The sequence below is a fragment of the Ylistrum balloti genome, unplaced genomic scaffold (genome assembly GCF_031769215.1).
Source record: "Ylistrum balloti isolate Yb309-2 unplaced genomic scaffold, AGI_CSIRO_Ybal_v1 Utg369590, whole genome shotgun sequence".
NCBI lineage: Eukaryota > Metazoa > Mollusca > Bivalvia > Pectinida > Pectinidae > Ylistrum > Ylistrum balloti.
This window is the reverse complement of record NW_026781876.1, coordinates 467292-494195: the sequence shown is the minus strand read 5'-3', so window position 1 is coordinate 494195 and position 26904 is coordinate 467292. Positions and strand designations below refer to the sequence as shown.

At 34.7% G+C, this 26904-nt stretch overlaps 1 protein-coding gene across 1 annotated transcript; it reads right to left on the bottom strand.

Annotated features, from left to right (window-relative positions):
* Positions 1 to 6680: 6680 nt before the first annotated feature.
* LOC132544847 (TGF-beta receptor type-1-like) lies at positions 6681 to 26469 on the bottom strand. Its single transcript, XM_060208499.1, has 10 exons — positions 26388 to 26469; positions 24446 to 24563; positions 21883 to 22067; positions 16214 to 16459; positions 15427 to 15657; positions 14646 to 14813; positions 14379 to 14471; positions 11467 to 11664; positions 10822 to 10952; positions 6681 to 10443 (listed from the first exon to the last, which is right to left on the bottom strand). Exons 1-10 carry the CDS (start codon positions 26467 to 26469, stop codon positions 10318 to 10320), a joined length of 1578 nt encoding a protein of 525 aa, XP_060064482.1. The 3' UTR covers positions 6681 to 10317.
* Between the last annotated feature and the right edge of the window lie 435 nt (positions 26470 to 26904).

Here is a 26904-nt window from a genome sequence, read left to right as displayed (position 1 = left end):
CAGATACACTTTCGTCATTACATATGCAGTCATCATCTGCAGTCTGCCATGTTTACATCGAAAATCAATACGCGATGTGACGGAAATAGCCGAAGGAAGAGGGGACGTAACTCTAACGTTCCTGAATCGGTCTGGAACGCAGGGGAAATCAAAGTAATGAAAGTTCTGACACTTTGTTGATAATGTAGCAAAACTTGCAAAAGAATATATTCAATCGGGAGACATGTGGAAAATAGCATTAGAATAAGCCCAAGTGATCCGGAAAAGTAAGCTTCCTCACCGATGACACCCACCATGTAACCCTGGGACATATGTTATACTTGGCACATTAGTTTCGGATCCTTAAAAATGATTTTTTTTTCGACAGCTACGCTATGCTGATGAAATGCCACAAAACAAATACATAAATGTCTTGAAATGTGTACACACCATAAAATTTATTTAAAAATTGATCAGTGAAATTCCAGTATTTAAAAAAATATATCCAAAGATACGACAGCAAATTCGTTCACCTGAAATGATCGACATGTTTATCGGACACGTGACTAATTTCGTTTCTTATGACATCACTAAATCACAGAGACGCATGAGTTAGCTTAATGTGTGTGACCCAGAAGTACTCATGTATTATATAAAATCATCATTTGAACAGAATGATATTTTGATGAAAATAAAAATCAAAATATATTTATGGCGTGAAAGTGATTTATATATATTATGTGTACACCTTTTCTAAAGGGTTAGATTCTAATTTTTAATTTTTTATTTTTTTTACTCAAATGAGATACATATCATGGTAAACTTCATTTTTACAACACCAACTATTTAAATAAAGTTGGTTTTTCATCTTTCGGTCTACAACTCGCTATTTACATAAAATAGGAAATAGCTGTCAAAAGTGACAATTTATAAATCTTTTTTTTTCAAAATAAGATATGCAAGTATGGACGTTCGCAGCCAAAAAAATGTGAAATGGTCATTCTGAAATACAAAACTTTACTGAACTAATTTCCGGCAACAAGTTAAATCTCTTTTGAGTATTAGAAATCTTATTATTTTCTTTTTCAAATTTATCGTGCTAACTTTTATGACAAATAATTTCTCCTGTTCATTTTTTGAGATGTGGATAATAAAATCATTTAAAAATAAATTATATTAAAAAGCTTAGTAATTTTCAAACTGACTCGTCTTTTTTTTCGGTCATCTGAGGCGAAGGGTGCTTTGTCTGTCGTTTTGTGCCATCCACTTTGTGTCGTTTGCCCTGCGTCGTCCGGTAAGTTTTTCTTCAAAAGTCTACTCCTCTTTAATATTTTGGTAGAATTCCAACCAAATTTGTTCATATTTTTGTTTGTAGGAAATTACCAATCATCTGCTAAAAAAATACCCCACAATTTTACTATGAAAATTACAGTAATGTCTAAAAAAAAAAAAAAATTCCTCCCCAGGATGAAATGTGAGACTCATTTTGGTAAGCACCTTAAAACACTTTCATTTATGAAGAACATTTGATTCTACCATATTTGGGTCTTTAGAAGAAGATTTATGAAATCTGAGTCAATTTTATCCCTTTTGACCCTGCTCCTCAGGCCACTGGGGGTAGGGACAGTATTATTCTTAAATTTGGTTCATCTTAAGCCAGGAAAGGTTTCTGCAAAATTTCATCGAAATTGGATCAGGGATTTTTGAGAAGAAGTCGAAAGTGATAAATTGTTTACGGACAGAGGACGCCGTATAAAGGGTATTAGAATAGATCACCGTGAGACTTTTTCTCAGGTGACCTCAAGATGCAACACTTTTCATTTTTTTTTTTTACTTAATTTCGCCAATTTCCTACCAAGTACTGGTCTCCTACGCAGTTGAGGTATCGCCCCTGACATCATGTTGGAATTTACCATGGATTCTGCAGACTGGATTTCAATTTTATTTGATGAGTCATGAATATATCTCTGAACAATGCCAATAGAATTCAAAGGTCCAAACTGACCAGAAGTGTGATTAAATGTACATGCACCATAGTAAATGACAACCAACATGTGACAATTGCAAAGCCCTTATAGAAGGACATGACGGCGAGTCACCATCAAAATGGCAGATTAACTGTCCGATAATGAAAAATTCATTTTAAACTAAGTCATAATCAACGTTAGCCAACATTATCTGATGTGGCTTCGAACACAAGAAATGATATAATTATATAATTTTATGGATATGTGGGCGGTCATATTATGTTGACACATCATTTATAACACCTGTAAATGTCATAACAAGACAGAACATTTGCACAGCAAACTTATCAGAAAGAGTATGCTTTATAACATAAATATATGACATTCAATGTTAAACTTTTTGACGTCATTTTCGTTGGCTTGTAAATGACAAAGGTGCACATCGAATTGACAGTTCCATCTGACAGACAGCACTATCAATAATAAACAGTTAAACCTATCGCAACAAAAGTGTCTTATCCCCCAACTTTATTGGGAAAGTATACGGTCTCTTTCTTTGTTCATCCGTCCATCTGTCTGCAATCCTTGTCCAACCCCGACACGCACGCACGCACGCACACGCACATACACACGCACTCCCTTCCATCGAATTGGTGGACCAATTTAAATTAACATACACAGGTTAATTTTAAGACCAGTTGTAGAAAGTTTTGTAAACAAGGTCATTATACCCAGGTAATGGACCTAGAAGACAAGGCAGTTGTATGATCGCTCTACGGTCTAATTTTAAATGCATTGAAAAGTGTGTGTCTTTTGTAGACATTTCTTTCTGATACCCAAATGAGACCATATAAACTTTCCAGCACCGAGTTTCTAAAGTTATGCTGTACCCTTTATAAACAATTTTTCCGCTTTTGAGTGACAGTAAATTGTTGTCCCACAAAATCGTATTTGTAAATCCTTTGTTCCGGTCTGCGGAAGTGCAATGTTGTCTACCACTGTTGATTTATTTGCTTAGTAATCTTTGGTGTCTACTAGGTCATTATACTGCTGGATTTATCCAGAATTAATCACAAACTTCAGCAAGAAACCCATTGACCTTAACGGTCATCTGACTATAAAGACCTATATATATTTATATATGAAAGAGGCCAAATAGGCCTCTAGGTAAATTGCTCAATCATTGTACAGCTTTCAAAGAGAATGTTGTCATTTCAGAAAACTATTTTCTGCAAACGTTAAATTCTATTTCTTATAAATGCTACTACACGCATACTATCTCTCCAGACATTATTGCTCATTGAAAGAAGATTTAAAGATCTCAACTCATTTGACCCCAGAGGCCTTGAAAGTAGGTCAAGGTCAGTCATTTGAATTTGGTAGACATTTATCCAATTGTGTTAAAGAACCAATATCAACAGCCTGAACATTTTCCTGTTATTGAGAAGAAGTCGATTGAAGATTTTAAAACATCTAATACCTGTGACCTTGAAAGTGGGTGAAGGTAATTCTTTATAACACCCTTGGTAGCCCTTCATCCCAGCATGATATCAGCACCTTGGACCTTTTGGTTATTGAAAAGAAGTTGTTTAAAGATTTCAACATGTTTGTTCGCTGTAACCTTGAAGTTGGGTAAAGATCATCCATTTTAACAAAAAGGATAGCCCTTACTCCCAGCATGTTACAGCACCCTGGGCCTTTTCTGAGAAGAAATCATTCAATGATTTTGACATATTTGACACCTGTGACATTAAAATTGGTTACGATCAATGAAATGAACAAACTTGGTAGCCCCTCATCCCATTATTCTACAGGCCAAATTTAAACATTGGCCCTTTTGGTTATTTGGAAGAAGTCATTCGAATAGAAAGTTTCTGCACAGCAAACGATGATGAAACATGTTGGCAATAGGATGACCTAAATATTAACTTGACAAACCCATCAAATGTACTGCTGTTGTGAAATGTGAGTAATAGAATGTGGAATATAATGGGTCCATGTATACAAACTCCCATCTATTAGTAATGAGATTCTGTAGACTGCTAATAGAGATGTTGATAAGTTTAGAGCAGTGTACTGCTGTTGTGAAATGTGAGTAATAGAATGTGGAATATAATGGGTACATGTATACAAACTCCCTTCTATTAGTAATGAGATTCTGTAGACTGCTAATAGAGCAGTGTATGATAATGCACCCGCTACGATAATGGATCATAGATTTTTTTCGAAAATGTTTTTTATCCACTTTTAACAGCCTGCGTAAAAGGCTGTAGAAGTCAAGTGCTTAACGCTGTCCTATTGCAGGCTAGAACAATGGACCTGCATCGCACACTTGTTATTCAATGTACATCAAAAATAGAATCATTGTAGATACCACAAATATATTGAAAAGTCCACCAAAGTAGACACACCAAATCAATTTCCATAACAGTTTCTAATGCTCAAGTTTAAACAGTTATGACCAGGATTGTTCTAATAGGTAAATGTCATTTCCTTTTTCTCAAAATTTGTTGGGTTTTGACCTAGAAACACCTTTCCACCAAATACCCTGCTTCTGTACTTTTGGTTTATCAGACAGTCTTTAACAGGTTTCAACAAATTTGATCCCTGTGCCCCACAATTTGAATCAAGTTGTTTCTTTTCTCAAAATCTGTCAGGTATCATCCTCAGAAAAATATCAGCCAAATACCAGGCTTCTGCACCTTTTGGTTCCTAAGAAGATGTCTTTTTAACATTTAAGATTTTAACATATTTGACCCCTGTGACCCTAGATAATAGGTCATCGTCATTTCTTATTGCAAACCTAGCTGGCCTTCATTATATGGATCTATCACCCAAACTTCTGCGCCTCTTGGGTAGTCAGAAGAAATTGTTTAAAGGTTTTAACCAATCTGACCCCGCTGACAAATGTCAAGGTAATTTCTTTTTGCAAATTTTGTTGGACTTCATGATAGGAACAGATCACATGAATACAATATTGACCTTGACCCACTTTCAAGGTCACAGGTGTCAAATCTTTCATTGACATCTTCTCAATAACCAAAAAGCCCAGGGTGCCAATATTTGGCCTGTAGTATGAATGAATGAAGGGCTACCAAATCTGTTGAAGTGAATGACCTTGACAAACTTTCAAGGTCACAGGGGTCAGATGTATTCAAATGCTTAAGCAACTTCTTCTCTTATAACCATAAGGCCAATGGTCTTGATATTGGGCCTGTAGCATGGTTTTTCAATAAGCAGTAATGGTGTTTGTGTGATGCTTGTATAAATGATATGATTTGACAAGTTTGCAGAAAATATCTTTGTTATATTAACAAAAATGTTTTCTGTATAAGCTGTAGAGTTGTTCAGCAATTTATTTTAGGCCTATTTGGCCTTTTTCATTTACAAGTCTTTAAAGTCAGATGGCTGTTAAGGTCAGTGGGTCTCTTGTTGAGCGTACCGTGTTTATTTCCCACTAGAAATTACTTCCTTAAAATTACTATCAATATTAATTTTATACTTTGTAATAATGGAACTGTAATGTACAAAGAAAATATCATTCTACTTTGTGTCAATATAGATTGCATGTTCAAATTTGTTCAGCATGTGTCAGACCTCTGTTCAAATAGGCCCAAGTCTACTAGCTATTTTAAGAAGAATTTCGGTAAGCTTTTAGCCCAACAAAACAAACTATTTATCATTTGTTCATTTCATCAAATTTTAATTATCAATCATGGCATTTCAAAGCCAGCAAAATATCTTAAAAGGAAAAAATATTGTGAAGGGCAATCATAGTTATTACTGATTACAATACTTTGGGTGTGTAATCATTAATTTTCAGTCATTTTGTTTTTAGTGAGGTTATGCTGTGGTACTGTGTCTGTTGTACATCCTTTGGGAATTTTTCCCTATCAATGACTTCCTCTAAACAAGAACTCCCAGAATGTTGTTATTGGTGCCCACCATTGTTTGGTCTTAATTTGTTCTTTAAAAGCTGGATATTTTCCCATTCTTTTGTCTTCTTGGTCTTGTTTTTGATATTAATTCCTTTATTGATAAGAAGTAACATAATAATCTTCAACAGCCAAATCCAAGCTGGTCCCCTGTCAGCCATGTTGGCTTTCTGATCAGTAAAGGCACAGCTAGGGATCAAGGGGGACCAACATACAGCACTTATCAAAGAACTATCGGGTCCATAGTACTTTCAAAGTCAAAATCCAAGATGACTGCCTGTTAGTCATTTTTCTGACGAGTCCCCAAATAAAATGGGTACAACAAGGGACAAAGGAGAACCTACAAGAAATCTTAAAAAGACCCATCCAGTTCTCAAGAAATAGGAATAATAATCTTTCATCGCCAAGATCAAAGATGGTCACCTGTCAGCCATTTTGGATTTCTGATCACCCTCAAAATCAAACAGGCAAAAGTAGGTGTAAAGGGATACCTTCGTATGAAATTTGAGAAAGATAAATCCAGTACTAACCAAGAAAGAGCGAAAATAGACCTTCATTGTCAAAAACCCAAGATGGCCACCTGTCAGCCATTTTGTTTTTCTGATCAGTCCAATACAAAATTCAAGGAAGATCCATCTGTATTTCTCAAAAAATAGCGATAACAAGAAATATTTCTGATGACCAAACAAGATGAACAAAGAGCTGTTATTTGGAGTCCAAAATGAATATTGCATCAAAGGCATGTGATTCTCTCCATTTCAAGATATTACTTAGAGCGTGTTAACAACAACACCATATATTCTTTGTGCTTTCTTTTATTTTGGAAAATAAACACTGAAATGTTTCTTAATATTTCTTACTTGTATATATTAGCTTACACAATAATTAAAAAAATTGTTTACCTAGGTCATTTTAAGACAAACGTATATTTATTTGAATAAATAGCCGAAATCTGATCTTTTTAGGTTTCTTCATCATAAGAGAAAAGTTCTGACAATGACACACAATATATAGAAAACATTGAGTGGAAATTTGAACTTCGCAACACACCAGATCATGAATATTACTGTGAGAAGGCAATGTTAAGTACAGGCTGTCATATATAACTTCTTGAGATAAATTCAGAAGAGGATCATAATATCCACAAAGTCTACACAGAAAGAAAGGGTTAAAACATTTTAGAGAGACACATGCATTGGCGTTCCTCTCCAAATTCATAATTTCCGAATGTTGTTTATGTTAAGGACTGTAAAATAATTAATTTTCGAAGGGGTTTAATTACTCTTTATCCATGAATTAATAAACAGATTAAAGTTGATGACATGGATTATAGTACAAGTGGATTTTGTAAGCAAGACTTACCCACAATATCAAGAGCCAACAAAAGTGTATATTTTTAGAAACCCACGAGATTTAAGATCTACGAGTTTATAGTAGAACTTTCTTAAAATCATGAACTAAACCCTTCAGTAAGTGACTATCATAAATATCTATTGATAAGCTAATGGTTGTAAGCCCACTCATGTACTTAAAAGCTGTGTAGTAAAATTACCACTCTGCCACAAAAAGCCTGACCACGTTGACATACATTCAAGGGGATATTTATTGCTCCCTGGGCTTATCGACAGACACAAATGGGTATCAGATACACATTTAATGAATGCAAGCAAAAAAAAGACCTGATTTTGAGTGTGCTTGTTTTGATTTTGTTCATTCTTAATACACTAGAACTTTTCAAGAGTTACAACCCTGATTTACACTCATGGAAATGGTTGTTTTTTTTTTAGTCAAAAAGTTTTGTAACTATAATCCATCAAACAGACGGGTTCTCGGATAAACTTTAGGTAAAAAAATGTACATATGTACAAAATAAAGAGAGTGATGGAAAATGTAGATCAAGTCAACACACCTTCACCTACATATATATATTGTAGTACAGAAAAGGAGAAATGTATTTAGATCAGAGACCTTAAGGAGGGGGAATGGGAGAGAAACATTTACGTCACAACTTACGACTCAACAGCTATAAGCTCACATAGTGTGAGAGACTGTTAAAATAATCTCGCACACATATAACAAAGTGAAAGAAATGTCTCATGAGGAACCAGGATTTTAAAAGTCAATGCTTTAAAACAATTTTCTTTAAAAGGATACAGAATAATATTAATGATAAATCACATGATTCACAAAAAAAAAAAAACTCATAAAACCAATTTTATACCACATTTAACACAAGCAGTCAAAACAAGACAATGAAGATAAGATAATGTGACATTACATACTGCTGAGTACAGTGTTTTTCAACTTACTTTTTATGATAAAGAATTTTTCTAGACATGTTTCTAGATTAAGTTTCTTGTTTAATTAATAACCTACAGAGTTTTCGCTATATTTTGTTTTAACTGAATAAAATAAAAGTTGTCTGCTGAGACTGTACAGGCATCAGAAAAAGCTTACACAAGGCAACAGGTTAGTATGTATCAACATAAGCGTAAATATGCTGGGTACTACACAAATCAGTGAAATGAAAATTCACAATACTGCAATGAACAATTCGAGCTGGTGACGTCATATTGGTAGAATCTTTAATCCATCACAAATGTTCGGTAAAAGTTTTTTATGCTTGCTTTAGCTAAATGAAAGATAATAACAATTTCATAATTACGAATCAAAATTGTTATCATGCACATTTTTTTTCTTCAGTAAATTTCTCTAAATTACAGACTCATCTAATTACATATATGTGCATGTTATCATCTCTGCCATAGGCATTTAGATTCTATATAAATTGTGTAATCGTTTTTAACTGTATCCCAGTTCAGGTCTGTTAAATCTTTATTGAACCATCCAGCTCAGGTCTGTATAAATCTTTAGTGTATCACCCCAGTCCTAGTCTGTATAAATCTTTATTGCATCATCCCAGTCCTAGTCTGTATAAATCTTTATTGTATCATCCCAGTCCTAGTCTGTATAAATCTTTATTGTATCATTCCAGTCCTAGTCTGTATAAATCTTTATTGTATCATCCCAGTCCTAGTCTGTATAAATCTTTATTGTATCATCCCAGTCCTAGTCTGTATAAATCTTTATTGTATCATCCATGCCTTAGTCTATATAAATCTTTATTGTATCATCCCAGTCCTAGTCTGTATAAATCTTTATTGTATCATCCCAGTCCTAGTCTATATAAAACTTTATTGTATCATCCTAGCCTTAGTCTATATAAATCTTTATTGTATCATCCTAGCCTTAGTCTATATAAATCCTAGCCCTTAGTTTGTTTAAATCATCCATGTATTGTCAGAGCCAAAGTCTGTATACATCTTCATTATATTATCCTTCCGAACCAAAGTCTATGGAAAGAGAATAAACAGAAATCACCCCATTTACTGAAAAAAAAAAACAGAAATCACCCCATTTGTTGGAAAAAAACCAAACAGAAATCTTCCAATTTGTTTAAAATTTTTTGTATATAATCATGCTCATGATAAGCACTGACAAGCATGCTTTGGTCATTCAGATGGGTACTCAGTTTAGCCTTAAGGACATTCAGGTAAATTTCAATAAAATCATGAGACATAATACAATTGAAATAGGCCCAACTTTTCGCCCTCCACACTGACAGATTTGTTACAAAGTTGTCAAAACTTGTTCTAATATGATTCAAAATGTTATGGTATTATGTAATCTTGTGACAGAAAACCATTATTTCTAGGAAATATCATTAGTGTTATAAGACTTTTTTCATAATTAGTGATATTCTCTAATGATATCTTCAATTTCTTTGTCCTTAAGTTGCATAAAAGGCTATTCAATATGTTGATCTCCTAAATTGAGTCCTAATGATTCTTAGTTTCCAAGACAAAATGCTATCTTTTTTTTACTCTATTCAAGACACCAATTTAAATGAAATTACAATTAACAACATACTGTACCAGCATCAATCTCACAGACATTTCCTTAAAATACCACACTTTTTCAGACATCCTCGAACATGTCACCTCTCACAAATTATCAAACACACATTACCATACACAAGCTTCATTCACATTCAAACTAATAAAAGCAACTGTCTTCCCCAGTCCAAGTGAAAACATATAACATGGATTATATATCAGTCTATCAAGAATTTCTTCCCTTTCTTAAGATATGTCGCAAAGGAAGTTCATAAAGCTCTTCACATTTAAGTTTTTTCCCTTCTGACTTGCTTAAAGATCAGAAGAAATGAAGTTCCATACCATCTGATTGCCACATTATCAATGCCACATTGGTATAACACATTCCGACATGTGCCCTTTTTATAAATAAGATCAGGGAAAACCAAAACTGTCCTTTATCAGTCACATTCCCTTCTTTTAAATTTCAAGAAGGGAGATAATAAGCTGTCCATATCAGAATTATCTCCCCTTATCACACGGGAATTATCACATATTATCCTAAATCTTCATGTCTTCCTGGTTGGCAATGCTGGCTAGAGTCTTTTTGATACGGAGTGTTGTGAGTCGAGCGGCAGCATTATGGTACCAACATTCCTTCATCAGGCGTGCCATCACTCTCAGTGACTGAAACAAAGAAGCCAACAGACTGTCATATCAGGACAAAGACCGATAGAAATACGTCACTTTTCAGAATCATGTATGGGGATTTATTTTTCGATGTGTGATTTTATTTACAGTGACTCTGATCTAGATATTAACCTGACAAAGTAACAACATCAACATCAGACTAACATTACAATGCTCAAGTGTATAGTTTGTATTAATCAAAGGGAGTCTTCACCCAGTACAATTAAATCAAAGGCGTTATTTGTTCCCACGTTAAGACACAAGCTCAACACTTTAAAAATGTATCACAAACGGTTATAAACTCTGAAATGTCAGGGTGGTATTTACTTGTACAATTTCACTTCATTAATAAAATAATGACAGCTTGTTTTGTACCTCATGGGAGTGCCAGCGGTTGGGGATTGCTGGACGATGTTTGTCGTCACACACAACCTTCCTCATCTCCTCCAGACTTGGGTCAGAAGGAACGAGGTCATAGAATGGCAGCTGGTATTCCTCTACAATACCTAAAATCAAATCAACTATGTAAGAAGAAATGCTTCAACAAAACCGCTATAAATATATCTGATTAAAAAAACATACTCGTTAATTATACATTATACTTGAATTAAATATTTTTTATCTAATCCTAACCCAACAAAACAATTCTTTAATCTATTTTCAATTGTAAATACTTAAAATGTTGCAAAGTGGTACAACCGGACTATGTTTTCCATGCACACATCATTATAGGCGTTGCTTGGTTGAAATTTCTGTCAGTTTGAAGAGACAAGCAAAGTGATACCCAACATGATGGCCTTTAACATGCAAAGATGATAGTACTGTTGGCCCTGTAACGTCTTGCATCGTCCACGGCAGTTAAGTTGGCTTGGGTTACTTTAGTCATTGTGTAGGCCATTTAGAATTTATGCCAGTTTGATTATATATATCATATATAATCTGCCAGTGGAAAGCTCAGGTTTACCTGCCTGGGATCACCTGTCTACACAGTTTCCCTTTGTACTCGATTATCTTCCTTACCTCCCAAAGAACATCTTCTTGTGATTTCCCACAAAACAAGACCAAAGGCATAAACATCTGCACGCTTGAAAGACTCAAAGTGAGTCATATTGATAGATTCATCCAAGACTTCAGGTGCCATGTATCTCTTGGTTCCCACTCGGTTGTTAGGGGCAATATCAACAGAGTCGGTAGCAATATCATGTCTCACAGCCAATCCTATAAAAAGAATCACAAAACATTAAAAGCTACAAAGTCATCATTTTAAATTTTTTGAAAAGAACTTAAAAGATTTATTTTTACTTTACTAGGTTTGATACATTTTACAACCACTTCAAATACCAAGAATTACTACCACTCAACTGACCAGGTCAGGGCCATCTAAACAGGTGTTTGAGACACAAGTAAACACAAGTACACATTTCTTATTGTAGCACATGAAATCTTGTAATGGTGTATAACACTGACTGTCAGAGGCTAGAGAGCCACATACATATTCTAAATTATTAAAACAAACTAGAAAATGTCTGTAAGACATGAATTATTAAAACAAACTAGAAAATGTCCCCCCCCCCCCCCCCCATGTGAAATAATAAGATCCAAATGAAGTTGTTAGGTGGTATATACTGATTAGGGACGGGATGGGACGGGACGGACGGACATGGGCAACGCTATATGCCCCCGGCCATAAATGGCGGGGGCATAAAAATGTATGCAATGTGATGAAATCATGGTTACTATAAACATACAGTATTTTCTAGTAGTAACCATATTTCAGTGCTTTTTGTGCAACACCATCTACGAGGGCTGATTCATAAGTTGTGAGCCTTGTATTGAAGAAGTTAAGCAGTGATGTCCTTTTTCAGCTCTACTATTCTAAAACTATTTAAGGCTGTGAACTCAAAAACTGGTGTCATTTGGTAAGTTTATGTGAAAGAGGTCGCACTCAAAATTAAATGTAGGAGTGATTCAATATTTGCTTAAGAAAGGTCATGCACCTAAGGATATCCATACTGATATGGTATCAACACTAGAGAATGATGCCCATTCACATGCTAGAGAGAAAAGGTGGGTTGTGGCATTTAAGCATGGCAGGCAGAACCTTGGGGATGACATCCATCGTGGAAGGCCTGACACTGCTGCAACCCCAGAAATGGTCAATAAAGTCCATGGTATTATTATGGCTGACTGGCAAGTTTCAGAGAGATATATAGCCAGTGCAGTTGGGATTTCACAGGAAACAGTATATTCTATTCTTAAATAAGACCTTGCAATGAGAAAGCTCTCAGCCCGTTGGGTACCAAGACTTCTGACATTTGATCAGAAGCACACCACACTAATCTGAATGTTTTAGAGACAGAGTCGGGAGGCACCTATTTTTTTACCCATACCACGTCATCCATACAGTAAAATTTATTTTATACAACAAAGTTTTTGCCAAATCAAGTAACTCTCACAATTAAATTTGTTTCTTCAATAATCTCTACAGTATTTTATTTTCCATTTTACCAAGAAACTCACAAAATTTTGAAAATATTGCCGGTTTTTCCGAAAATATTAATAAAATATCAGCATATTTCCTTAACTGTATCAAAAAAAGCTTGCAGACTATTTCCTATTTCTATATGCATAAACACGCTTAATAAAGATGTTTCAAGACAAAACAATAAAATCAATACTTCACTTCACATTTCAGACTTGAAAAGTTGTCAATTTTCAATCTATTAGCTACCATAAGTATACTGAAATTTTCTTAAGGAATGCAGTAGATAGAACTTGTTATATCTCAGTTTTACTTAATTTATTTCACATCTTGGGAAAAAAGAAAATTGTACAATGTATTGGTGTTATTTTGTATGAAGAACATGCCACCAGTCAGCTTTACTAAAACCAACAACAAATGCTTACTAATGAATGGCCTATTAAGGATTCCAGGCTACTTTGGCAAAGTCGAGAAGCCACCTCCTGTATACTCTAGTTTTCTTTCACCACATTTTTCTAAGTTGCATTAGTTCTTGCATTCCACATCAGTTTCAAATCCAACACAACTTACTTCCCTTTAACTTTTGGATTGGGAACCAATGCACATTTGAAAAAATAAATAGATGATTTAATTTCAATCTCCTTAAAAATAAAAAACCTGATTTTCTTTTACCGACAAAATCTGATTTTCTGTATCAAGTTTTCCCCCCCCCACAATTTTCTGGGGTTCCCATTTAACCAGTAATGGCACAAATCACACAAAAAATTAATTTTAGTGTTTTCCCAACCACTCACAATTCATCTGCTACACGACCCCCCACACATTTAATTCTGGATCTGTCCCAAACTTTCGAACTTTTCAGCAGAAGTTTGTGACTATGGATAAAAAGTTAGTCCATTATTTCAAGATATTTTTCTGAGATAATGATGGTATTCTAATGGTAGATTATCTGCAAATGGCACAAACAATCAACGGCATATATTATGCATAATTTCTTAGTCAGTTGAGCATCATGGAAAAATCAATAAAGGAGTGTTGTTCCGTCAGGACAATGCCCCTGTTCACAAGTCTGTCATTGCCACGATTACATCTAATGATTGTGGCTTTGAATTAACTGAACATCCGCCTTATTCGCATGATCTCACTCTATCAGGTTTCCATCTATTTCCAAAACTAAAATAGGCCATTTCCTGCACCCACTTTCATCAGTTGATGACATCAAGTATGCAGTGGAGGACTTTCTGAACAGTTAATGAAAGGACTTTTTTATAAGTTGTATCAAGGCCCTTAAACATCACAGGCAAAAGTGTGTAGAAACTTAAGGGAATTATATTGGAAAATAATGCAATATGTCTGCAAAAAATTCACACCCATAAATATAAGGCTCACAACTTATCAATCAGTCCTTGCACATACATCAGTCAGGGACATGTAATACATTTTTACTTACCTAGATCAGCTATACAACAGGTACCATTGTTTTTCACGAGAATGTTTTTACTTTTAAGATCCCTATGGGCTATTGCCGGCTTTCCTGCATGTACTGAAAAAGAAATTTATTTACTTAAACAAGTGGTTCCAACAGATATTACCTCAATTTATCAAATTTAGTTATTTTTATAAGTCAAAAAAGCACTATATTGAAAATTTGTGAAAATATCAAACACATTCTGAGAAAAAATGTAAATCTATTGATAATCTCCAGAGTGCAGTATACCTTCTGTTCCTATGATCTCCATGTGTAGGTGAGCTAGGCCACAGGATGCAGACAGAGAAAGCTTCAACATGCCAGAGATGCTAACTACAGTGCGGTTGAGGTAATCAAACAGTGAGCCGTTCTCATGGTAGTCGGTAATGAGCCACAACTGGGTCCAGGTTCCATTATCTGTGAGATGTAGAAGTATTTTAACATGTACTTATTTTAATTAAATATATGCCTTTTTCCCGTTTTTTCCCTTATATGGCAATGTATTATCTAGAACCCTTAATGACCATCAAAATTTAATCAGGTGTAGAACTTCGTGATGTTAAATTAGACCCAGAATAAAGAGATCTTACAAATAAGAAGAAAACAGTGCCAAAAGAACAATTTTACAACTTAAGTATCAATTCTCAAATTTTACCCCCATTTTCTGGAATCTTTTGTCCATCTTTATAAAGATTTGTTTTGTTAGTTTGTTGGGTTTATCACCCCATGAACAGCAAAGGTCATCTTGAGGTCATGTCTAATTCACTAAACAACATATGGAGGCCCATCGCATGCCATCCAGAGCAATTATGTAAAGTGTCTCCTTTAAGGTCAAAACTATGACAACATAGTCTGGTCCATTTCTCAGTTGCCCAAGAAACACAAATCGCCATGGGTAGAGAGCCCTGGACAAAATACCTCAGATCTTCACCTGAGAATATGTTGGGCAACAATCTAACTGCCTGAGCAATGATGTACCTCACTATAAAGAAGAATTTTTTGTGTTTTAACATTCAAATGAAGGACTTGCCTTTGTTGTCAGCTGCTATAAAACCTAGAATGTTTTCGTGTCGTAACATAACAGTTTGATAGATCTCGGCTTCCCTGAACCACGACCGTTCCTCTCTGGAGGGAAAGATCTTCACAGCTACATTCTCCCCTCGCCAGCGACCTCGATACACTTCTCCGTATCGACCTTTACCAATGGTCTCCCTCACCTGGATCTGTCGGGCAATTGTCCGCTGTACCAGTAATGGTAGACCTATAGAAATGGTTTCAGATTGAGTAACAAATCCCTTATTATCAAGCAGTGGAAACAACTGTATCTTTGCTGAACGTGTTATTGTTCTACAGATAAGAAGAGGCCCATAAGGCATGTATCCCTCACCTGGATCTTAAAAGCCAAGCAAAGTTATACATACCTATAGACTGGGTACTGTATTTCCTTGGATATTAAGTCCACTAGCATATAAGCCACAGGGGTGGTTTATAACAATTCTTATTATTTGAACTACATATAAGATGCACTGGGTTATAAGCTGCACACTTTCTTACAATGTGGTAACTGTTTTGTTGACCAAAGTGGTGTCTGTACTTTTAAAATATTAACGGACACTGTAGTATCCCTAAAATGACATCAGGATTCCATATCACATGTATCCAAGTAGTAAGATATATATTTGAAGATACCAAATACATTGTCATGATGGAAGGATTGGTGCCGAAATGATAGAGAGAATGAGTAAAACATGGCATGACATGGCAAGTAAGTATGAATCCTCTAGACATACTGTTGTAAAGTTTGACGTGATTCTTACCTGATCCAGAACCAGAATACTCATACATCATTTCTCGCAGCGTACTGCTAGACTGACCCTGCTGCACAAATGGCATGGTCTCTTGGGATGCGTCATTAGGCATCTGGTATCCATGGCGATTTCGCTGGCACTGATGATAAGCAAAGAATAGGACCATGAAGAGGATGGACACAATGAGGACAGGACACGCAATGAGAATGACAAGCTCCGCTGTACCAAACTGCAACTTGGTTTCTGAATTATCATCTGTTAAATAAGAACAAAAAGAAAACTTTACCACCTTGAAATAAAAGAGATATGTTTCACTCTACAACCTATTGACATATGAACATTTTTCCCATTTCACAGTCTTTATTATGGTTCAAAGAGTTTAATCATGATCATTTCAAAATAACAAGAGACCCATAGGGCCTGTTCCGCTAACCTGAATTTTGCTTGGCTGAAATTGTTTCTATAAAACTCTCCCCTAGGAATGTTTCAGACCAAATTTGGACAAAATCCAATCATTCCTACAGGAGAAGTACCATTTCTAAAAATTTGCTTTATTTCCCCTGTTGTGTCTCATCCAAGACCAACCGTTTATACAAAAGTAATTCCCCTTTCCCCTACAATACTTCAGACCAAATTTGGCCAAAATCCAATCATTCCTACAGTAGAAGTAGAATTTTGAAGAATTTGCAAAATTTCCCATAGTGGCATTTATAAAAATTTGTTTCCCTTCACTCAAGGACACTTCTCAGCAAATTTTGTTCAAAACCCATCATTCATGACTAGTGGAGATTTGTAGAAAAGGTTGAGGGACAGACGGCGCAGTATGCCAATAGTTCGCTTGGCTCTTTGGGCCAGGTGAGCTAAAAACTTATATAAATGATGGATAAATTCTAAAATTTGCCATCAGAAAAGATATTCAGACATTAGTAATTGTTAGCAAAAATTAATGAGATTTGCCCTAAACCATGTGACACGCCACAGAGAATGGGCTAAAACTCTGTAAATATTTCAGCAACGTATCTTAATTTAGTATGCATTACTCCACAATGTCATTCCTTCTATCATAACTATGAATAAACTGAGAAATTTATGAAAACATGTTTACTCTGCATGAACGTAAATCTATACTGTAGAACCTTTAGGGAAATTAAATACATGTAATAAAAAGTGTAGTAAAAAAATGTGTGAAAAAGGTAAAGCAAGCAGCAAATTGTACAGGTGCTTATATGACAGTGTAGTGATCTGGGAATATAAGCTGTGGCCGACATGAGATATGTTTCCTTTATTGCTAAGTTGTTAGTCACAAACTCCTGTCTCCATAAAGTATAAATTGGGCCTTTCTGAGTACATTGTTTAAGTTAGAACATTTTCATCGATAGATTTCCATATATATAGCAGATCTATCTAGGAGATTCAAAACACCTCCCCCCCCCCTCCCCACCTTCCCTATCTAATCCAAATAAATTTTTCTGCCCTTCTTACATACAATTATGAAAAAATTAGAAAAACAATGCCCTTACATCCTTTCGTAAATCAACAATTAGCTGAAAAGAGCGATCCTTTTTCTCCCCTCTTTCAATCTGCTGAACTCTATCAATATTATTTTCATTCATTGCTCCCACCAACTGTAAAATTTATTGTTTTACCATCCTCTGGCTTACCCAGCGATAAATTCTGGATTACAGAAGTGCCCCTTTTCGCACTGTTTAATTAATTAGAATTAGTGACACAAACATGTCAATCAACTCAGATGTGGACTGAAACTCTTGACTGTTGCTTGCTTAATACCTCTCTGCTTTATTATAACAACATTTCGATTTAAAATGCTGTATGAATTATCAAAAATGATTTGCAAAGATTATTTCTCTCGCAGTAAACTTCTAGATAATAATACATCACATTTTCCAAGGAGAAGCACCTGAAACTCTATTTAGATAGCATATTGTTAGGTAGATTGTCCAAATTTGAACAGAAAATTCAAGTATTGTCAGCAAAGAAACCCATTCGCTAAAAAACAAACAAAATGACAACAACGATTTATAGACCTACATCTGAGTCCACAATAACTGTAAAGAGGGCGATCAGAGACGAAGTATTTGTTTACTTTTTGGCCTAAGTTTTGTTTTGATGAATTACATATGATTTCCTTTGTGTCAATTATCAGTATACAGTGGACCCTTGCTAATCCAGACACATTCCTTCCTGGCCAAAAACGTCCTGATTACCAGTTTTCCAGACTGCAGAATTAAGTAAACTTGCCAAGATAAACTGAGTTACCTCCCTTGGTAACTACAATTATTGCAATAACAGGTGTTTATTAATGCGTTTTTAATGTGCATTTCTAATTGCAATAAATTCATAAAATTGCAAAACTAAAAGTTGTTAATTCACTGAAGTCCACTTACACAGATGATTTTCAAACACCTGCTTGAAAACATTACTGATTATTTACTCAAAATATTTGACAAAGAATGCTTCAGAAAATGATAAATTAACTGCACTATAAATTCCACTGGATAAGACAGCTAGAAGGTCAGATGTCACCTGTATTATAGTTAAGATACAGATTCCTAACAGAAGCTCATCTTTTGCTTAATTACATGAGAGAGACTATAATTAATCATATAAAACAATATTTCCTAAGTACTACATTACAAAATAAATCTTTCATAATCACTGATCATAATATTCAGTAATAGCCTATATCAATATTTGAAAGACTTTCAATGTTCAAATAGAACTGTACCAATGTCATCAGGATGGCCAACAAATATCACATTATCCCCTTGCCTTAATCAAGTTGGGGTGGTCCTGACAAGATTTCTCCAAGAGGTCTTCTTTTCATTTAGTCACCATGGTACCCAAATGGAATTTTTTTTTTTCAAAAATGAAAATCGTATCATTGTATTTGTCATCCCCTTTAACCTTTTGTTACCAATTTTCAACTTAATCAGATAACACCTCAATTTTGACCAATCAGAAGTCTCTAAAGTGTTTCCATGTTAATGGTTTTTAAACACCTAATATGTCAATTCATATCCTATAATTAGCTGCAGCATTTGATCATTTTAAAAGTGAAAGGACACAAGTATATCATGGGGATTTAGTATGCTAAGTTTGAGAAATATTGCTTCAGCAATTTTATTAGGTCTACTTGACACAATTATTCATACAGAATATCTACAAAAAGGGCCATAACTCTATCTAATGTTGTAGAAATTTCACAAGAAGTGAAAAATCAAAACTTTATATCATAAGGATGTAATATGCCAAGTTTGAGAAATATTGCTTCAGCACTTTTTAAGATACACTTCACAAAATGTTTCAGACAGACGGACAGTCATATCGGTACAGGGTTTTTTCCAATATATCATCCCCTCCACCCCACCGCTCAGAACTTTGTTGCAGGGGGTATATTTTTTTTCATATATTATCAATATCAATATTTAACAGAAACCAATGTTATAGGTCTACAAGTGAAAGTATTGGCAACATTTCCATTACAAACTTTGATATATATTTATCCAAGTACCTATAGAATGTATGTCTATATACGTCCTTCGTCTAAGCCAATATTCTCACTTATCCTGAACCGAACAGTATATGTTAGGTAAGCTCTCATGAGTCAAGTCTCTATTTCTACATTCAGAAAATTTTTCGTAACACTTTGTAATGCAAAGCAGAGATACTGACAGAGTGAAACCAAGGGCAGTAACTCTGGGATATCACAATAATTATTATTGGATCAATACTTGGTTTATGTATGTCAAGCATGTATTTACCACACAAAGCAAAACTGTCTCAGCATTTCTACAATTAATCAGAAAAGGGGTTAGTCAAAGAAAAGACATATAGTTAAAAAGGAAGGAGACATGCATGAAAACTACACACACCAAAATTGGTGTCAAATAATCTATACTAACAGAATGATTTCCCATGTTTTGTTGGAACAAAGGTGAATACAACTTAGTAATGTTTTAAGCTTTTGTTATTATAAAAGTATCCTGATATGTATGAAAAATAAAGGGCAATAACTCCTAAATCATGCAAAAGAGAGTGATGGCTCTTGAGCATTGCACTTTTCTGTGTTGAAATCTATCTATTTACGAAGTTTCATGTTGATACCTCTTAAAGTGTTAGTGTAATGCTCCAAACAAAATTTAAGTATTAAAAACAACAAAGGGCAATAACTCCTAAACAAACTTACAGTTCAACACCTGTCCCTTGCTATAAATCAAATTTTCTATGAAACATTGTCCATAATAGCAATGAACTAATGACTAATTTTAACATTTGAAAGTCTTCCCTCCAAAAGCCAGTGTTTTAACAGGAACCAAAAGCAAATTTTACTTCCTGTATCTTTGACGTGGGGCCCTAAAATTGTGATGGATATCTATTGTATTAAAAGACCTTCATAGCCTTTTGACCTCTAGTTCAATTCCACCCTATATATTTTCCGATAATATAAGATTGCATCAAATTTCAATACAATCAGTCAACTCTATCACAAGTTATCGTCTGGAAGCCAAAATATGATCATAAAGTCTAGTTTTAATAAAAATGACCTTCTCAGTTAACTTTTTGACCCAAAATTCAATCCCACTCTGTGTTACCTCATACGTTAACATTGTATGAAGTTTCAACCAAATCAATCAATCCCTTCAGAAGTTATCATCTTGAAACCAATATATGACGAAAAATATCTATTTTTAGCAACAGCATTCCTTTCCACCCCAAACTCATCTCACGCTGTATTACCATAAATTTTCGCGTATAGTGCACACTTTTTCAACCTAAAACTGCCGTGTCAAAAAGGGGGTGTGCATTATATGCAGGAACATGCCATTCTTGGTGTTATCATTCCTGATTTCTGCGTCCACCATATTGGATTACCTCCCTTCACCAATATAATGACGAAAAATATCTATTTTTAGCAACAGCATTCCTTTCCACCCCAAACTCATCTCACTCTGTATTACCTCATAACCTAACACTAAATGAAGTGTCATTCAAATCCATCAATCTTTCCTCAAGTTATCATCTGGAAACAAACATCTGGACAAAGTAGCAACTACATACTCTACATTCTGGAAGCAGTACAATACCCGAGTATCATGTTTCAGTAAATTTAGTTTAAAGGTATCTCTACTGTACCATTCTTTACAACATACTCTATACTTACAATCTATTTTCATGAGACTCAAATATATCTTAGAATATAATAGTTTAGCAAATTCACTTGTAAAAACAGCAAAATAAGGAATTCAAAATTATGAGTCTCTCTCCAAAATAGGGAGGGTTGGCAAGTATGCAATTAATTTGAGGCATTTTCTTTTTTCAACAGCAAAATTAACACACAATAATAAGTCACAAACAACAAAAAAAACAAAATAAAATAAAATTGTCTTACAGCAGTTTTCATACATTTCGTGTCAGAATGCACCACAAAATTTAGTTCAGATACATGAATACACATTATACAAGCAGGTATAAATACATGAGTAATAGACATTTCTGTCCATCAAGTTATCATATCCTCCTACATATATGCTGCTAAGGTAATATGAAGTGGAATATGATAACATTTCAGACTGAATTCAACTCAAGTGACAACAGAAACAACACAATATTTTAACTAAACATATTGAAAGCTGTCAAACTACAGCATGACCTCTGACCTCCAGGGATGAATGTTGTAGCAGGTGCATAGGTTGGCTTCAGGTATTGGTTACATAAGTCTGGACCCGAACAGCAGATTATATGGCTTTCATGCTTTTTAATGGCAGACACCATACAATGGGGAGTATCACCCTGCATCTTTCCGTTCTGGACTCGGATGGGGATCTTTGCCTCTGTGAGACATCTGAAACATGTCATGATTCAAACATCATTTGTCAAAAGAAGAAACCCTCGTTAAATTAACCAAGCTGATAGAGAAATCTTGGTAAGATCTCTACTTACTTTGAATAACATCAGGCTATAAAATGCATTAAAAAATCTTACCCTTGGATGTTGAGACTAAATTCAATGTCAAATCCCTTTTGTCTTGTCTTGGATTTACGAAGAATATCTGAAATGCTACACACTCTCTAAAGTATTCCAATGTAGCCATGACAACCAAATCAGAGCAGCTGACACACATCGGTAATCGTTACTGAGGGACTACAGAGAATGTCAAAAATGTAAGTATAGTCAAACTTAGATGTATCCAATTTCAAGGGACTATAAAAAAAATGTGATAAATTGAGACTTTAAATCCATCATGGTGGGTTATATCGACGTTTTCATGTTCATGACTATAGTTGATGACACAACATTTCTACCTAAACAAACAAAACTGGTATCAAAACCTAACTCGAAATGAAAGGAGACTATTTTCATTCGCGAATTAAAAAACAACTATTAATATGATTTAAAAAGAAACTGACAATGCATGCTTATGTTTACATTTCTCTGCGTGCCTTCTTGTACAATATATGTATTTTATGGATTGATTTTAAATGAAACGATACCCAGCATTAAAATGGTCATCTTGTGTTACAATAATCATTTAAGAAGCGATACAGAATTGTTATAGGCACTAATGAATCTAAAAGAATTCAAATTAATGCCATAATCTATGTTCAGAAAAGAAAGCAATACTATTACAGAGCTAGTCTGAATCAACAGGATAACACTAACTGACAGAGAAACCACCATGTTTCTTATGCTTATGTGCTTGAAGCTGAATAGTGATGCATTGAGTCACTATTATCTTTGTCGATGAAATGACATAACTTGTAAGAAAGCAATTACACCATAATTTGTGTCTAGTCATTAATTAACCTTACAGAGTAAATAACTGCTAATGTAAACCCTTTGTCGGGAACCCACTTTGTTAAATGTGTGAAATTTTATGCCACAAGGCGAAAGTACATTACAAGTAAATGTTTTGTTGGAATCATGAAGGGTCAATGATGGTGTTATCGTAACTAACAGTCTGTGAAAATAGCTTGTTACATCAAAAAATTTACTTTATAAAACCTCGATCTACAAAGGGGTAATTAATGTAAGTTAGTAGTAATATATAGGAATGGAATTGAAACTGGGAAAAAACTTTGATTCATAAAGAAGTTTTACTGTTATCAACTTCACATATAAGGCCAGTCGGCAAGTTAATAACACTGTCACTGGATTTCAAAGTCAGCACTGTGGAAAAAAATAAATATGTACTGAACACTGATGATAAATATCCATAAGACATATTGCCTGTGCTTAGGGATCTAGCATTTGGAAGCTCTAGGCCTGGTGCAACATATAAGTGTAATAGGACAATGGCTTTTTTGGGCAGAACTTCAGTGTGTAGCTTAGTAACAAATAAATGCTCCTATTTATTGATTTATCACCGAGACTGAAATATGATGTTGTCCAGTGAGTGGTTGGTGCAACGTGCGGTGACCAGATGGGACAGAGAAGATCACATACCACCAATGTCAGTCTCGCTACAGTTAGTACAATACAGTGGGGGCAGGGGACCTGAGTTGCACAGATCATCCTGGCAACAAAAGTTGTACCCTAGGTGCATATTACGCAACCGATGACAGAGTTGTGGCCCCTTGGGGCTCTGTATCATAGACCCGGAAAAACAACTGAAAATAAATATTATACATTGCTAATATTTGTTTTAGTATACATCACTACACAAAATCAGAATTTTCCTAAAGCCAATATGAACTTTTTGTCTCTATAAACAAAAAATGTTTTTTAGAACAACATGACAACTTTTAAAATGCAAACAATTTTCTATTGCAATATAGTGGTACCTATATATCTTATTTATTGTATACCTTATTTTGATATATGCATTTGATTTATGATGTCTGATACCTTAATCAATTTGTGTTGAAGTTCGTGGAGTCTCTAATTCATTCTGAGTCAAATTTCAGTTATCAATCTGCAGAGTCCTGATCAAGCCTTAATTAGTTTAAACTTGAGATGAGACTGGGTCTAGATCTTTTCTGAATCAGAGTCTGGGTTGTGTATTTTATTAATCTGAATCTATGTGGGGTCTTTAATCAGTCCGAGTCAAAGTTAAGTCTTTAAACAATCTGAGTCTGGGTTGAGTTTTTAGTCAATCTGAGTCCGAGTTGAATCTTCAATCAATCTTAAGGTGAGAAACTCTTTCATCAATTATTTTTTTAATGAAATGTCTACTGACAAAAGAACTTCATGTGTACGGTATTTTTTCAAACTTATACCGACCTGTAGCTGATCTTGTCCTCTCGAGTGCCACCCATCTTTGTGATTGATGTAACACATCGTCCTCCATCACCAGCGTCACATGTACCATCCAAACAATCAGAGCAGTAACATTTCAATCCTACAACATACAATAATAAATGATAGATATACAGTATTGGAGTTTTGTGAAATACCAGCAACTAAAACATTTTCAGTAAGGTGGAATGGTGTTGCTGTGTAACACACCTCACCTCACTATTGCATGAACCCTGAGGCAATAACTGTCACCTCCAAACAACAACCTACTGTGTAAGACACAATAAAAGCATCCAACTTAATTTAGATAGATTTGGAAAAGCATGTTGCTAGTGGATATATTGGTGTTCATTTCTAGTCACTTTCAACATTTTTTATCAGCCAAAAAACAGCGGGATGGTCAGAAAGAATAACAGTGCTGTCGATTTAAGACGGGCCATGGTGCTCAGAAAAAGGGCAGGAAATAATTTAGTTTTTGGAAATAAGGAGAGGGCGCTGTGCCATGCTGTTCTGTTCTAGCTGGAACACTGGAAATATAAGCTGAATCTTTTATAATTGCTTGTGCTTGTATAAATTGGCAAAATGTAGTATTGTTATAGATTTATTTTTCCTTTATATGGAAAAGTATGACACTTCTTATCTAATTTAAATACTTTTTCAGCTGTAAAAGAGTACGAAATATATCACTGGTTCATATATAGGTTTAAGTGTCAGGGTAGCTTTATTTTCAACGCCAAAAAAGTTGATGACACCAAAAGATGTTTTTTCTGCATTTAGATACTGGTTTGTAAATACTCTGGTACCTCACTAGACATCTATAGAAGGAGATTCCTGGTCACCTTATCAGCCTTATCTATAGAAAGAGATTCCAGGTCACCTTATCAGCCTTAACTCGTGGGAAATTCCCATCAGTAAAGCAGAAGAGTGTATGACTACAGAGCATAAAGTTGCTTGTTCACATGCCAGTAGGGACATGGTGTTTTGCTTTATTTCTTGCTAATAAAGAAAAATTTCACACATACTATCATATACAAAGATGAGACAAGGAATTGGAATCCCCAGTAATGTTTTGCACCAATGACAGATAGCTATATGTAGCAACATGACTGACATAGCATCAAACAGCTTCACTCACCAAGACACTTCATCATGTGTGCAGACAACTAGAGTACGGCTGAACGAGACTATGTGAAAAGCATCTTACTCAGCAAACATAGAGATTGTTTTGAAAGGACAAACTAGGAAAAACAAAACACTATGAACTAGATAGGACCACAATAAGTACAATATTCAATCAAGGAAAAGTTCCTTAAACTGTAGGTTGAATTATTATTGCAAAATATTTTTTCACCTTTGTTTACCACAATGAAATACACGTTATAATACTATGCTTGCTCCAAATGGTTTTTTCCATTACTGATATTAAGCATATCATTTCTTTTTGATATATTATTAACAAATCGATTTCATTCTGTATTTGGAAGAAATAATAAGAGTTCACAAATTTCTGCATCACCACTTATAACATCCAATTGACAAATCCAGAGGTAGCTTGAGATACCGTTGAATTATGATTTCTCTTAAATATGGACCATGCATTTATGTCCATCAAACCTCCTCCGATGCCAGATAGGATTATACCCAATATTATTTGGCCTATCATCGGAGACATTCATGTGGTCATAATATAGTATCCAAATCCTCCTTACATTGAGGATAAAAGGAATCATGACGATAGATCAAGCGTACATATCTATGTATGAACATTCTAGAGTTTGGAAAAAACAAAACAATATCCAATCACCGATTGAGAGATTCATGGTTCAACGTCTTGCCTAGAGTTGCTTTCAGGCAAAACTACTTATGTATAGATGCTTGATGATGTCGACCAACTCTAGAAATACAAATAGTAAATACAATGCATTACCTGTTGCAATATCGAAACCGCAAGAAACGATTAATAACAACGGGAATATAACATAACAAATATCCATTTTCCTCGACAGCATCCATTAAAAAAGTGACACAGGATACGTATCCGCTAGAAAATAGTTCCTTGCTTTTAAAACAAATTCTGCGATATCGCAGAAAAAATATACTATAAATAGATAACAGAGCTTTAATACTACACGTTTTTCAATCTCAAGAAACTTTCGGTTGATAAAAAAGTCATCCTTATCATAATTTAATGTAAATTATTCTATTCGGAAGTATGTGTTGTGCGTAGGGTAAAAATCCGAGATCTGTTTCCGAAGACTTAAAGTAATCAGACTGACGCGTATGAATATTTTATCAAGGGGCACCTAAAGGGAAATCGTCTGGCACATACTTTAGATATAGGTCAAGGGAGGGGGGCCTTCTTCGGATTATCTGTAAATAAAAAAAAAAAAAACATAGACACTTGTTCGTAAAAGATGAACATATACGCATAAGAAAGAAAATCA